The sequence below is a fragment of the Hydra viridissima genome, unplaced genomic scaffold (genome assembly GCF_058129835.1).
Source record: "Hydra viridissima isolate aposymbiotic clone 2 unplaced genomic scaffold, HvirCarnegie_v1 scaffold_16, whole genome shotgun sequence".
Classification (NCBI taxonomy): domain Eukaryota; kingdom Metazoa; phylum Cnidaria; class Hydrozoa; order Anthoathecata; family Hydridae; genus Hydra; species Hydra viridissima.
The window spans coordinates 7,006,992-7,023,595 of NW_028324315.1; the positions used below are offsets into that span (position 1 = coordinate 7,006,992).

The 16,604-nt window shown below is 29.6% G+C and overlaps 1 protein-coding gene across 5 annotated transcripts in view; it reads left to right on the plus strand.

Annotated features, from left to right (window-relative positions):
* The window catches only part of LOC149877800 (uncharacterized), a 171,477-nt gene extending 164,301 nt beyond the window's left edge, over positions 1–7,176 (plus strand). For 3 of the 5 annotated variants that reach the window (XM_090074198.1, XM_090074202.1, XM_090074205.1), the window contains 2 exons: positions 18–67; positions 495–848. Coding sequence is in view for 2 of the 5 variants with exons in the window: in XM_090074205.1 (XP_089930331.1) it covers positions 18–67; positions 495–507 (63 nt within the window). In the remaining 3 variants the exon portion in view is untranslated. Of the gene's footprint in view, positions 1–17; positions 68–494; positions 849–7,104 lie in introns of those variants that run through there. The other 2 variants (XM_090074199.1, XM_090074204.1) reach the window with 2 other exon arrangements.
* Positions 7,177–16,604: the final 9,428 nt, after the last annotated feature.

The following is a 16,604-nucleotide window of genomic DNA, read 5'->3' on the forward strand; positions in this document are numbered from 1 at the left end:
AATAATTTAATTTTCAGGCAACAAAGTTCTTGCTATCAACGCGAAAAAAGTTCCGGACGCATAAAATGTAAGCAAACTATAATATCTTTTTTTTTCGAAATTCTACAACACATTGCTGTCCTACGAATTTTCAATTTTTTTAAGTTTCAAAATAAAATAAATTTTTTCCTTACGAATTTCAAATGATTTCTTCAAAAATAATATAATAATTTGTTGGTTATCTTTAATTTTAATATCTTTAATGATTTTTTAACTTTAAAAGATGCCTGCAATATCTTTATATGATATGTTATATAACACGCCATATAAAAGTATGTTATATAACATATCACATAAAGGTATGGTATGAATGTTAAATATATGGGTTACTTACGGTAAGAAACAAGCTTACTAACTTACTTGTTTCTAACCGTAAGTAACCCATATATTTATCATTCATACCATTCGTACTAACTTACTTGAGATTTTAAATCAATCCAATTCTTCCAATCCAGTTCTAAGATATGATTGGCTACAGTAACAAAACAAGATTGATTTATGGCTACAGGAGTCGCAAAAACGTGGTTGAGCTGAATTTTGATCGAAAACTTGTTATTTTGGTTTTATCAAATGACAAATGGGAAAATATAATAGCTGATCAATTTGTCGCAAATACTCAACCAATGTAAAGAAATCATTTTGAACATTTAAAGTTTGTTTAAACTCATGACAATCATTTTAAGAAACAGTCAATATGCATTTATTTTTGCATCAAATGCATTTTTATTCGAAATTTCTTAAGTGACTTAATTGAATGTAAAAAAGTCGGAGACTACCCAGACGACACAATCACTGCTGAAAGACGTCTATTACAGGTTGTTTTTTTTTTTGTCTTCAAAACGTCTCCGTTAAACTTTTGTCGGTAAGACACATTTTAAAAGGTATCTGAAAAAGTTATATTGTGTCTTTAAGACCTCTTTTTCAAAGCTTAATTTAAACGCTTTCGTGTATTAACTAACTTGTTATTATTGAAAGAAAATTAATAAAATTTTTATATCATTCATTTTCTTTTCACATTATGAAGTTCGTATTATTTTGAAAATGTAGCTACACACTCTAATCTTTTTGGATATGTGAAACACATCAGTATTCATGTCATACATGTCACTTGTAAAATAGAAATACATGTGACTTGTAAAATGAAATTTATTTCTATTTTACAAGTGACATGTGTGACAAAATCTTTAATCACTTATAAGCTGTAACTTTTTAAAAGTTACAGCTCATAAGTGATTAAAGATTTTGTGCGAATGAGTGTGTAATGAAGTATTCAGGAGTGAATTTTAGGCGAAACAAAAAATATGATCATTTAAATTTTTATTGATATAAGCAAAGATTTCGATCGAAGAGGTCCCTACCTACTCATTATACACCACAGCCAACAACATCAACAACAATATTGTTAAATCAACAACATTCAGAAAATGTGCTATTGGATTTGTTTGATATTGGAATTGTTTTATCAATTGGATTATTCAATAATTTTAGCTGTTTCAATTGAGTTTTAACTGGATTACTCATTGGTTTATCTTCCAATCCTCCTTAAGATTATAGTAAAGCAAGAGAATAAATGCGGACTTTTTCATCTTTTAAAGCTATTTCGACTTTGGCAAAATCAAGATGATCGTATCAAAGAAGCCTCTTGGCTTTATGTAAGAAATAAATCTTGGTGGGTTCATTCTGAGAATATACTTGTCGCACTTCTCTGTTCTGATTACTCGGAACAGAGGTTATCTGCCATCGACATAATATTGGCAGTCAGGGGCAAAAGTGAACATGGCTCCCTTGATGTGAGGCCTTTTAAATTTCCACAAACTATAAACCTTGATGCTTGAGACCTCACTGAACTTATCAATTGGAAAAGAAAGGTTATTACTAAACCAGTTTTCACTGCAACTTGTCATTTGCCCAACTCAATCCTTTGAGAGTTTCCCCCTGGAGCTGCCTCAATATTTGTTACATACCCAAAGTTGTAAAAGAGCAGACAAATTAGTTACTGAGGCAGTCTGTGGTAGGGATAAAAGGGATGGTTTTATACGAACAAAGTTGCGTAATCGAGAAATAAAGCTTTTGTTGAAATCCAAAAAAAAGTGAAAGTGTTCAATGCAAATAAAAAGCCACATAATAAAATGTATGAAATTAGATCTCTTATTCTCATAAAGAATGATTTTAAGTTTAGTCAATTAAGCTTTTTGTTTTTTTACTAATTTGGATGGTATTTGTTGCATATTTCTTGTTATCTTCAAGCTTTTTGAATATATTAGTATTTTATCAGTAGCTTTTGTCATTTTTCACAAATTTAGTTGAAGTTTTTGTTTTTGTTTTGGAGACGGGGAGGGGAGCTGAGAAAAATCCAGCCTCTTTAACATAAATATCCCGGTGGGCACCAAAACGTCTATTAGACATCTCCACAACGTCGTAAAACTCGTAGTAAATTTTCGTATTCTCAAATTTAGTTTTTCTACTTGTTTTTTTACCGAGGCCCTGTATGTTCAAAATCTTTCATGATCTTTTTTGTCCAATCTTTCCAATCGTATCCATCCATTAAGCGAAGTTGCGTCAGCTAGAGAGAAAAATAATTTGTTTAGGCAAAACTTCACCTTTTTTCTTGTTTTTTATAAAAAAAAGGATATATTAATGTATCACGATTCAATTAAATGGGATTTAAACAGGGAAAGCCTAAAACTTATGTTTACACCATAAATCCCCTAAACGTTCCTTTTCTTTTTTTTTTTTATCCCACTATTGTAATAGCAGTTTTCCCTGTGTAAAACCCACTTAAATGGAGTTAAACATTAATAAATAGAACTTTGCATGTACTCTTAGGTGCCTAATAAACCGGAGGAGACGGTTGTTAACTTTTTTTTCCGATCCCACGGAGTTTATTAGGCAACTAATAGTATACATGAATCTATTAAAGAGTTGTTATTAACATCCTTACTTTACAGAAAGAATTACAACTTTTACCAAATACACCAATACAGAATGCATTACAACTTTAGTTACATACACCAATAGCTGCTAATATATTTTATTTTTATAAATATGCATCCTAGCAAAGTTTTACTTGACCCAAGAAAATATATTTTAAACATGGATCAACACATTACACAAAACAACTCTATGTTGAACATATGTGGTTTACGATGCGCTTCAGGAATGAACAAACAGGTGGCTTACAAACAAAATTCTTCAAAGAAAGAGAAAAACATTTTTCATCCATAATAACTGCTCCAACTAAATTTTGGAATTCTGCAATGAATTCGCTTAGAAATTCATGTACACTATCTGGCTTGCTCTTACAAAAAAACATAGAATTTATAAAAACTTCAAAACAACCTAAGTATCACAGTATCGGCCAAAACTGAATTCCAGTGGATTTGAAGAGTTTTAAACCATCTGCATATTGAGAAAAAGCTACTTATCTTAATATTTTTGTTTTTAAATTATTTAAATAATGTAAGCAATAGTGGATAAAAAAATCATGATAAAAAGTACTCTCTCTGAATAATTTTTGAAAATGATATAAAGGTTTCTTTTTTTACGTAAATGTCTCTTATCCTAAGATGCAATTGTCTTTTAGGTGTCTTTTAGATTTCTCAGTTTTATTTCAGATGTCTCAAAACATCTGAGACACTAAATAGACATCTCATAGACGTTTTGGCACCCACTGGGATAAATGTATATATATATATACAGTAGTGTCCAAAAGTAATTGGACAAACACCTCTTTGGTTATATTTTCTCATTAAGTAAACATTTTTAAATGAAATTTCGCGTAAGTGTGTCAAATTATACTACAATTATGAAAAACAAACAAAAATTCCCTTTTTGGAGTAATTACTCAAAATTTTGCTAAAAGAGTGGAAATGATTGGCTCAAAAGTAATTGGACAAACTAAGTTCTAACAATGTTGATATAACTTAAACTATTTTAACTTCTTTTTCTGAAGCCAAATTTTTATAAAAACATTCAATGATCAATAATTTGCAATGGGACATAATAAATATTTAAGCGAGGCAGTGAAAAAGTTGATTGTACAAGTATATAATAACGGTAGGACTGTGCGACAAATTTCAATAGATATGAACATTCCACGATTAACAGTTGGTTATAAATTAAAATTTTTTCAACAACGGAATCACTTCCAAGTTTCAACAAAGTCAGGACGCCCGAAATCAACAACTTTTCGCCAAGATAATGTTGTAGTAAGATCGTCAAAGGCAGATCCGCGCAAGAGTGCTAAAGAAATTCATGAAGAATTTACACAGCCACATCAAATTTCTTGCTCTTATGCAACAGTAAAGCGTCGCTTAAGACAAAACAACCTTTTTGGCCATTGTCCTGTTAAAAAACTTTTATTTTCTGCAAAAAATCGTAGACCACGGTTAAAATTCGCTAAAGAACATCTAAATTGGACAGCAAATCAATGGTCGAAAATACTATGGAGTGATGAGTCAAAGTTTAATATGTTTGGTTCTGATGGTATTAAATATGTTCGACGCCCAATAAGTCTTCGAAATAATGTTAAGTGCCAAGTTCCTACAGTAAAGCATGGTGGTGGTTCAGTAATGGTTTGGTCATGTTTTAGCCGTGATGGAGTTGGTCCAATCTATCGAGTTCAAAGCATTATGGACCAAAACATGTATAAAGGAATAATCAAAGATTTAATGCTGCCACATCCAAAAGTCAAAATGCTGCGTGGTTGGACTTTCCAACACGACAACGATCCAAAACACACCTCAAAGCAAGTCACAGAATTTTTAGCTCAAAAGAAAGTTCTTATCTTGGAATGGCCGTCACAATCTCCGGACCTGAACCCAATCGAACTCTTTGGGATCATTTTAAGAGAAAAATTAGTGTTCAAAAACCATCTAATCATCACGATTTGTTTAAGATGATTAAACGCACTTGGGAGGAAATACCAATTGATGTTTTAATTAATTTGGTTGATTCAATGCCACCTAGATGTAATGCTGTCGTTGCGGCAAAAGGTTTTCCAACGAAGTACTAGGATTATGCACAGATTGTATACATTATGTAACAGAATATAACACTATGTAACATTATATGTATTATTTAACAGAAACCTTCATAAAAAATGCTGAAAATTTATCCTTTGTTAAGAAAGTTTTATTTTTAAACGAAATATTTAGTTTATCCAATTACTTTTGAGCCAATCCTTTCCATTCTTTTAGCAAAATTTTGAGTATTTACTCCCAAATTAGGATTTGTGTTTTGTTTTTCATAATTGTAGTATAACTTAACATGCTTATGCAAAATTTCTTTTAAAAATGTTAACTTGATAAGAAAATATAACCAAAAAGGTGTTTGTCCAATTACTTTTGGACACTACTGTATATATATATATATATATATATATATATATATATATATATATATCGAACTATTTCAGAATTGTTTAATACTAGATTTAGAAATACCTGCACTTGTCCTCAAAAGACATTTGTTCCATGTTTACTTTGTCCTATAGTTGATAGATGACGATTTTGTTTTGGTAAATAAATTACAAGAATATCCTTAAAATACTGAATGGAATGATTATCTTTTGATACAATAAAAGAATTTAGGTTTTTTTAAATAAAAAGTAAAATTTTGCAATTTAAAACGACCGCAAAAAAATAAACACGACCTCTAAAATGGTCAAAACAAACACACGGTTCCCCAAAACTGCATTTAGCCCTAGCCGCATGTCCCGAGAAAATCCTTTGGATTGTTGAAAGAGAAAAGAAAAAAAACAAAAAAAAACTTGTAGTTAATAAAAATGTAAACCTTAAAATCAGCCATTAAAGAAAAATTTGCATTTAAAGTTTCACCAAAAATATATAGAAATAAGGTTTTTTTATGGCCCAAATCACAACTCAGTTTTTCATTTTTACAGCACACAATATTTAAACTTAACGTTTTTAATCAGCATGCAATATTTAAATTAATCTTGATTGCAACAGATATGAAATTTGCATCAAAATCATTTTGCGAAAATTTGGCACATGGAAGGACATGCCGATCCAGTAGTTATGCATGGTTGTAGTGTCGGGGTGTCTTTTTTTGTGCCAAATTTCCGTCATAATAGTGCCAAATATGCCACACTTATGGCGGCTATCAAAAACCAGTTATATTTATTTTACCTACTTTAACTTTTGTAAAATGTGAGGAAATTATTAGTGATATGTTGACTTAAAAGTAAGTTACATTACAAATTTAAACGGTCTGATTTTTAAAATTTAAGTTTATAATACCTATGGGTGTTATTTTTGATTACCTTCAGATCACAATTTTTCAGAAATTTATTGTGCTGTTGATGTAATCAGATTGTATTACAATTTGTAATTAAGAATTAGAGAAGATATATAATCAACTTTGCGGTAACTTTAGAGGGTTAATAATTTGATATTAGAACTTTACATTTAAAGGAATATAATTATGATTTTTGAACAAAAAAGCATCATTCATAAAAATGCCACTTACAAGAAACCATGAAAAAAACCGAAGAGTTGTCTGTTTTATTTGTTTTAAAAAGGCTCAAGTGAGTTAACTAAATTTTTTTTGCAAAAAGCATTGTGAGTTTTGGAAAAAAATAATCATTTTGAAGATGCCCATTGGAAGGTTAAATGAGGGGCATTCTGCTCCATTAGGAGCTTTTTGATTTTGATTCTGTTAAACTATCCAAAAAAAAAAATGGGCAACTACTATTTGCGAGTGTTTAATTTGAGACGTTCCAAGATTTAAAGGAAAAGCTATTCATCCAATTACTGTAACAAACAGTTCAGACAAAAAAAGGAACTGCAAAAGGTAGAGAATTCTTGTAAAAAATCCTCATTCCTGTAAAAAATCAATACTTCAGCAAAATCTATTTCAATTAGCATTAAAAAACATGTTCTCTGTACAGTTCCAGCTTCTACAAAGGGAAAAATTTATCTCCGTCAAGTTTCTGGTGGAAATTATTTTCCAGTCCAATTAGGTACAAATGTAATTTATTACCAAACGTCTTCTATCACTTTAGATTGTTTTAAATTTTTTCTTTAATTACTTTTTGTTTTTTAGGATCATCAAAAACAGTTGAAGTAACAGGGAGAGTTTAAGCATTGCAGCTGAAAATATGGTGCAAGTTCAGGTCAATACTGGTTTGTCTTACAACAAAATGTTTAAACTGGCATCCACTTTAAAAAAAGTTAGTGACAAAAGACTAGTTGAAATTAATTTCTGTGAAAAATTACAATTGATAACCAAAATTTTCTTGAAAATTTTGAAATAACATCTGTGATGTGTGATTCAGAGAAAGGTACTAAACCTTTGAAAACAGTTTTTAACTGCAAAAGTATCATAGAGATTTTTGAGAGAATTTTGAGCTGAAGAGACTTTCCTTGATTCAGATAGCCATTGATGGATTTAGAGAGTGCCAAATATTTTGAAAACACGGTTCACTTTCCAATTTTATTTACAAATTTTGACAACTTACTTGTGCATGATATTAATCTCCCGAATGGAACTCCACGCCATGATTGGTGATGTCAACTAAATTCTAAAATGTCTTAAGAAAGTATTGAATTCTCTCAATAAATGGCTGAAAAATCATCGCATTAATCCTTAACCTTACCATGGTGAATATTTCAATGGTCCTGATAGTCAAAAAATTTTGAAAAAATATGATGATTTCCTTCAAAGTGCTGAAAGTCTCCCAGCATACAAAGCCATTCAAATAAATGACATTTCTGTCCCAACAATCAGGAAAGAATTCAAGAATTTAATGCATCATTTCTTTTCCGCCAGCCTTTTATTATGTTAAGCATTTCATTCAGAAAAAATGATACTCGCGTGGAATTTACAGTGCACAGGCTACTGAAGCCTTCCACCACAATTTATAAGCTTATTGGGATCGATTTAAATTTGACTTCACAAATCCAAATTACAGAACAAGACAAAAAAAATGTCGTTCAGCAGATTTTAATTTCAAACACATGTAAAGCATCCAATTAATTGTTGTTCAGCAGATTTTAATTTTAAACACATGTAAAGCATCCAATTAAAGAAAGAAAGAAAGAAAGAAAGAAAGAAAGATTTTTTTTAAAAGGGCCAATTTTTCGAAATTTCATACATTAATTGTTAACAAACGAAATTTTATAACAATTATCAAAGCGTACTAAGATGTTATTCTTGCATATATTTTTTTAAAATATATTACACAAATTCTGTATATTTAATATTAAAAGATATAAAGAGTTTTTTAATGTTTTCTCAAAACGGGTTTTGAGCAAACCAGCCTTTTTAAAAAACACTGATTCAATTAAACTTTTCAGGAGACAACAAATAAAGTTTTCGATTGGTCAGAGCAAGCTTGATTATTACTTTAATTTCTCCTAAAAAAAAATTTCTATGGAATCGAATTGTTCAATTTTAGTTTGCTAGAACAACTTTTAGGATATTTTTTGATGTTTTTTAAAGGCATTTATTGTTATTTATAGAGTAGAAGTGGCGAAGGCTTCCTTTTAACTGATTATAATAAGTTGCATTCATACATTTTGTCTGGTCAAAATGGATGCTGTTTCTGACAAACCAAGCTAACATATAATGTGAAAAAAACTTAGCAACTTAAGTTAAACTAGGTCTACAATACTTTTGGAAATGTAAGAAATATTACATGTCTTAGGTAGTAGATGTTTGGTATGGGGAGTCCATTTGTAACTGCTTTAGAATAGATAGCCTCAGATGCCCAAGATTGGTAACCTTTGGTATTTTTGAGCCATCTGTGACTTTTCACCAAATCTTCTCATTAAAATTGTTTAATCCAGTCAACTTAAACAGGCAACAAAAACAATAAAGAATAACTTTGATGTAATTTGATGAAATTCATTTAACATGACATAATAATTTCACTACTTTAAAATTACTGTTTAATTGTGGCTGTGTGCCTGTCTTTGTTTTGCCTTAGAAAAAATTTTTGTTTTTATTGGAAGTGCAATAACATATAATTATTGCAAGGTTCGTGATTGGAAACAAGCATAATGTATATTTAAGATAAGGATATTGGGTTTACTTACATTTCTTTTTTGAAATTTGTTTTTCTTGTGGCATTTTGTTGAAAGTTTGCTCAACTGTCCATAATATAAACAAAACAAAATGTAAAAAAACAATGGATTAACTAGATAATAACTTTTTGTTTTTCATGAATCCGCCTATATTTTCGTCGGAAGGTTTTTATGATACGAAAAAAAATGTTTATAGTAGAGGCAATTAGGGATTATCGGGTTTACGCCAATTTTGTCGAATCCGAAGAAATTCATCGGGTTTACGATTTTTTAAATTCCGATCGGAATGAGTTTTATAGTAGCGACTCCAGTTCAAGTTAGGCAAAACATTTTTGCGCCTAACTTGCCCCGTTTATTCGGCAAACGAGAGTCCCAAAAAAAATTAAGTTCATTTAACTAGACGTTTTTTTCATCGTTCGGTTGCGTAACTTTAGGCAAATTATGCTTCCTCCCCCGCCCCTCTCTATACCTAGAAGCGTTAACATTTCTTGGCTAACTACTTTAAAAAGCAAAACCCGCGCCTGCCTTATAAACAAAAATTGTAAAGATTCTTTAAATTTGCGCTTTTTTTTCCTGATAAAATAATCTGTTTAACACAACGGTTAAACATAATGCTTTACAAATATATTTTACCATACTAATGATTTAAGCACTATTTACGCGTTATAACACTTTCAACATAACGCCAAAATTTTCGTAATGCAACCGTTATTTTGCGTTATGTTTTTTGCTGTGTACTTTGAAAATGAAAAAACCGTTATACATTTTTGACAACGTTGATCATGAAAGCGTCGAGAATTTTGAAAAGTACGTGTCTATTAAACCAAACGTATTTACTTTAGTAACTTCGAAAACATGGTCTACCAATGCTCATCAAAATCAAATTAATCCATTCTCGAATCAAGATGCGTTTAATTTCATGAAAAAGAACATTTAAACAAGCAATGAACAACGAGTGAAAGAAATAACAGAAATGCTTCAATATTATCCACTCGCCTTGAATCAAACAATTCTTTACATAAACAACAACAACGTTTCTTTGAAGAACCATTTAAATCTTTTTAAATCAAATGCCTTTGAAATACTCGAGGAAGGTATCCTCGCCGAAGCTAAGACAAAGTTCGCAGTTACATCAGTCAACTTAGTGTTAGATAAAACAGAAAACTCCCATGAAAAATCAGTAGAACTTTTAAACCATTTATCGTATTGCGACACTCAACACATTACAAAACAATTCGTTCGCAAAATTTCAAAATACCTGAACATAAACGAAGAGTATTTGATAAACCGCTGAGTATTATTACTTAATAGTTATTCGTTGCTTGATCGTTTCAAAGATGGTAGAGAGAGGTTTGCGATGCACGAAATGACACAAAAAGGCTGTAAAAGTCATCAAAAACGTAAAAAAATTACAGAAATATGCAACAAAAGTAGCGTCGAATTTTTGAAACTACAGTTAAAAGATGTAAATGAATACGTTGATGATGGAAAGCATTTATATTTGCATTTTCTCCGCATGTTTAATACTAACAAACCAAAAATGTGCGAAGCGTTCAATGAAGAGAGTAAGAAAATCAGAGGTGCCTTATCAACTAAAGGTTTATTTCATGAAGCACTAAATATACTTACTTCAATTCAAAATTACAGCACAAAGTCAATTCGAGCTGAGAATGAAATAATTTTAAATACTAAACATGAAATAGCAATGTGTTTAACTGATATGGGAAAATATTTTGAAGCTTTAGAAGCTTATTATCAAGTTGAAAAAATACAAACTGATATTTTAGGAATCAATCATCCATCAACGTTTGTTATAAAACAAAATATAACTGTTTGTTTGGATAGTTTAGTAAAATATAATGAAGCTTTAGAAACCTAATAACAAGTTGAAAAATTACAAACCGATGTTTTAGGAATCGATCATTCATCAACATTGGCTACTCAAAATATTCTAGCTTTTTGTTTGAAAAAAATGAAGCGAAAAAAATTTAAAAACTTATCCGGTAAGCTGTTTTAGATTCCGAATAGTTATTTTTTATTTGAAGGAAGCAACATTTCCATTTTATTTTTGTAAATTAATTTTTTGCACATGTTAAATGCCCTGTGTGTATGTTAGGAAAGTAATTCCGTTAGGGTTAGTAGTTTAGAAAATAGTTTTAAAAACCGTCTTCAAAAATCAATTGGTCAATTGGATTTAAATTATATTATTGATTTGCTTGTACGTGGACAATATTCACAAAGAACTTAAAAATTCAAAGCTCATTAAGAAAACAAATCATAAAGAAATACAAAATTGCAGGTTTACTTTAAAATGAGAAAATCACAAAAAAGAACCAAACTAACAAATAAAGTCATTATTAGCCATTAGGATACCCAATACAATCAGTATTTGAAAAGTGGTTTGTCAAACATGAACAAAATAATCATTTAAAATTACTAGCGCATACATAAGTATCACAAAATTTTCTTCACCATCTTTGTTTGCTAAATTAAACAGCATGCAATCACCATTAAACAAAAACCAGCTCTGAAACTAACTTAAACTATGAACTGTTTCTTTAGAAAGGGGATGTTTATAGCTATAAAAAAAACTCATTCCCATATCATCTGTAAGTTTAGTGGCAAAACTGCCATTTCATAAACCTTAGCTAAAAGTTACTAAGCATGAGTATTAAAAAGTCTAACACTGAGAGGTGACTTATTTAATATCACGTCAAATAATTAATGCCATTAACAAAATTACGTACTTAAGGTGGTTCACCCCCATTCTAAAAAATTTCCTTAAAATAATCAATGCAAAATTAAAACTACAATACACAAGTTAAAACAAGTATGCTGATTTTTTTTTTAAATAAGAAATCTTGATTGCCCAACTTTTGCCTCACTTATTCCATACGAATTGCCAAAATATGGGTGTAATTTAAAACAAGATATCTCCAGTTCTATATATCTTTTAACTCTGAAGTTTTCACACTATGTTCCTAAAAGGTACGAAGAGGTTATGAACCAAAATCAAATAAAATATTTTAAAAATAATTTTCTATATATTTAAGAAAATTTTTAACAAAAAAAGCAAGAAAAAAAGATTTTAAACAAACTTATACATCACATTTATTTGTAGTTTTGGTTCATTACCTAAGTCAATTTATAACAAAAACACCCTGAAAATTTCAAGTCAGCATATGGTCCCAAACTGAAAATATTGCGTTTTAAAATTTAGGTATTTGGTAAAAATGACATTTTAAGAAAAAAACACAAAAAACAAAATAAAAGTTTGTTATATTAGGAAAAGAATAAAACCTCCACTATTATATTGTGGGTCTTTTTCCAGTTCTTTTTCAATATCTATATAACCTTTTTTGATGGCTCTAAGCTGTTTTCTCCTTATTTTCCCTTTAGCACTTGATTTGTGATTCATTTTTTTAATTCGGTTGCAGTCCAATATACGAAGTCCTTCCTGTATAAATATACTTGGTTCGATACCTCCAGCACTAATTACTTTTTCAACTGCTGTGCTTCCATCATTAAATGCTATAATAGCTGAGTTCATACTAATCTCAAAAACTTTTTTCCCAATAAAAAAATCTTTAGGACATCTCTTCCATATTAAGGCATTCAGACTTGGCAACAGGCAACATACGCACTGTAAAGTTAAATAAAAACAAAAACCTTTCTTGCTTTTTAAATCATTTTCTATACAAACTTCATTTCCACATTCGGGGCATTTAAACTCACTAACGATTAGTTTTAAAATATTAAAGTTTATAATGATGTAATTTTTTTGACTTCCAGATATTTCAGTGTTTACTATTTTTTTGGAACTTGCTGATAAACTTGGATCAGAAATTGATGTATCAAGCTGAATAAACTTTGAAGATTTTAGGTGTTGATTACAAGAAAACTTTCTCTTTTTAGATCGAGCAATAGAACGTCCCATATCTTACTTAGCTATTTATTTATGAGAACATTAACAAATTAAAACAGCATGTAAGCACGATACATTTGATACATGTTCGCATTAGTAGTTCAAGTTATAGCTTTTAAAATAAACATGAAGCACAAAATAAACAAGCTGCAGTAGAAAATAGTTACTGATATTTATAAGCTTGAGCAAGTTTACATTTTTTGTTTTAAAATGCGTTGCTATGGCGTTGCTACGGACTTCTCAATTTACTATGGCCACAAAACACATAATTGTACACACTTCCTTATTTATTTATTAAAAAAAAATTAATAATATTGTTCTATGAAAAATTTTGAATTTAAAAATACAATTTTCAAAAAATTGATTTTTTCTAAAAAATTTCAAAATTAATGGGGATGTACCACCTTAAACTTAAAGAAAAGCACTTGATTACTTCTCATCCCATGTCAATGTGATGAGAAGTAATCAAGTACTTTTCTCCTAAAGAGGTAATGACTTGTTTGAATCTGTTAGATGAACTAAAAGTTCAACTAGAACTTTGTTATATAAGTAAATGCCCCTCTCTTTAGAAACAACTTTTCACTATCCAATCCTATCTCAACAACCAATTCTAAAACCTAGAAGTAAATATGTTAATAGTGAATTTCTCCTTTTGCGTCAATCCGATTTCTACTAACCCTTAACTTAAATATTAGAATATAAAACAAACAAAAGATAAGCAAAAAAAATCGTAAAAAACAAAATCAACTTATAAAAATAATAGTATTCTTTTTCTTTTTTATTTATTAAAAAAGCCTCATTTGTTTAGGGAAATAAATTTAGGAAAGTAAAGACCTTCATAAATCAAAGAAAATAATTTCAGCTTCTTAAAAATGAGATAATACAGCAATATATTTTTGCAAGTTGAAATATTAGAAAAGGCCAAATATATATATATATATATATAGAAATCCATAGTTTTGTACATAGTTCATGAATATTTATAAAAAATAAGATGTAAACACAAGATTTTTTGAATATAAACAGCACATTTAACTTTCCAGAGCAACTAATTTGGAAAGCCATGATTATGGTCAAAGATTTGGCTAATGTATAGTTACAAAATATGCTTTCAGCGTGAAAGCCTTCAAGAAGTTTGACGGCAACTTAAAATACACCTTTTTTAAGACTTTCAAAATCTGTTATTTATATTTCAAACTTTATTTACTTTTCAAATTATTTGTTAATATTTTTAAATGTTTCAAACTGTTTTGTATTTTTAAAATTTTTGTTTTTTTTTTAATTATATTAATTTTTTTTCATCTCACTTAATTTTTGTGCTAACGTTGAGTTTTCATATTTGATTACGGTTGAGATATTCAGCGGTGATTCTTCAAGGAACACATCATATTTATCTAAAAACGAGTAAATAGCAAAATCAAAGAAAAGAAAAGAAAAAAAAGAGGAATTAAAACATTGTTAAGCGAGGCTATACATAACGGGACCATAAGAGATAGAACTGGTCTCTTCAAGTGTAACTTAATTGCAATCGAGACTAAGCTGGAAAAACGAAGATTTTTAACCACTGCGTTTTGAAAGAGACTTAAACCATTGAAAGAGACTATGATCTTACTGAAGTTGTGATTGGTTAAAGTGCTCACTGGTTGGTTAAAATGCAACGAAGCAGACAGAGCTTAATGACACGTTTAAATCTGTTAGAAGAACTAAAAGTTCTACTAGAACTTTGTTATATGTTGTCTCCTTAAGTTTTTATGAAATGTTAAGATAAATAAAAGGTTTGGGGAAAAAGTTATTGAATTTTATGAAGGCTTAAAAGATTATTTTCCCATTATTTTTATTGGTTAAAAAATAAACAAACACCCAACAGCAACAGTGACTTTTAAAGAATTAGTAGAGTTCAATACCATTAGGAAAACAAATAATTTAGGTAATAATGATAATTCAGAAAGAAATTCACATACCTTTTGAATGATGGATCTATAAGTATACGATATATATATATGATATATACGATATATATAAGGTCTATAGTTCACCATATCATCTTGCAAACACTCGGAAAAGACTTGGAAAATGAAGAAATTTTCTGCATCCCCAACACCATGGAAAAGTACATGATCTTCAAAGTCGGAAAGCTGTCCTTCATTGATTCACAACAGTTTCTGAACTTCTCACTGGCGCAGTTGTTTGGCAAAATCCGGTACCTTCATCTGTTCGTTTTTGTCGACCTATATACATAGAATTTTGCAAAGAGACTCCAGAGAAAACTAAAGCCATGGTAGATGAAATAAAGATCCAAATAAACTCTTTGCGACCGTCTATAATTAATAAAAACGGTAAAAGTATACAAGTAAAACATGAACTTTTTCTAACAATGATGGATAGAAAAGTGGCTCAGGCATTAACGGATACGCCTTCTGGGTCTACATGTACAATATGTGGAGCTACTCCACGGCAATTGAACGATTTGACCATAGTGGCTTCACTATAAAGATTACGAGAATAAAATTGCCCATCGTGATGTCATAATTGGTTGAAGTGTGTTTTCAAAAAGTAAATGGAAGAATTCACTGACAAATTCTTCACTATAAAGATTACGAGAATAAAATTGCCCATCGTGATGTCATAATTGGATGAAGTGTGTTTTCAAAAAGTAAATGGAAGAATTTACTGACAAATTCTTCACTATAAAGATTACGAGAATAAAATTGCCCATCGTGATGTCATAATTGGTTGAAGTGTATTTTCAAAAAGTAAATGGAAGAATTCACTGACAAATTCTTCACTATAAAGATTAAGTAAAAGAGATACTGTTTTTTAAATCTGATTATAGTGATTAGGGCATTAATAATATTCTTTTTGAATACGAATACTCTTCAGCCCATCGTGATGTCGTAATTTGTTGAAGTGCGTTTTCAAAAAATAAATGGAAGAACTCACTGAAAAATTCTTCACTATAAAGATTACGAGATGAAAGATTTGGATTGCAAAAATATTAACGATTTTATATCTAATTAGCTAAATCCCATTGGCTTTTCTTTTTTTTTCTTTATATTTGTTTACCTTTGAGAATTTCGGCGCTCAATGTTTAGGGAAAACAGCATATCTATCAAAAAACGAGTAAATAGCAAAAACAAAGAAAAGAAAAAAAAGAAAAGGAACTAAGAATATGATTAAAATACTTTTTAGCGAGATTATGCACGACGACGGGACAAAACGAAACAGAACTTATCTCTTTAAGTGTTATTTAAATGCATACGAGACTAAGCATGTAAAAACTAAAATTTGAAATAAAAATGAAGTACTTGTCATCTTAAAGTTAATATGTATGTATGTATGTATGTATGTATGTATGTATGTATGTATGTATGTATGTATGTATGTATGTATGTATGTATGTATGTATGTATGTATGTATGTATGTATGTATGTATGTATGTATGTATGTATGTATGTATGTATGTATGTATGTATGTATGTATGTATGTATGTATGTATGTATGTATGTATGTATGTATGTATGTATGTATGTATGTATGTATGTATGTATGTATGTATGTATGTATGTATGTATGTATGTATGTATGTATGTA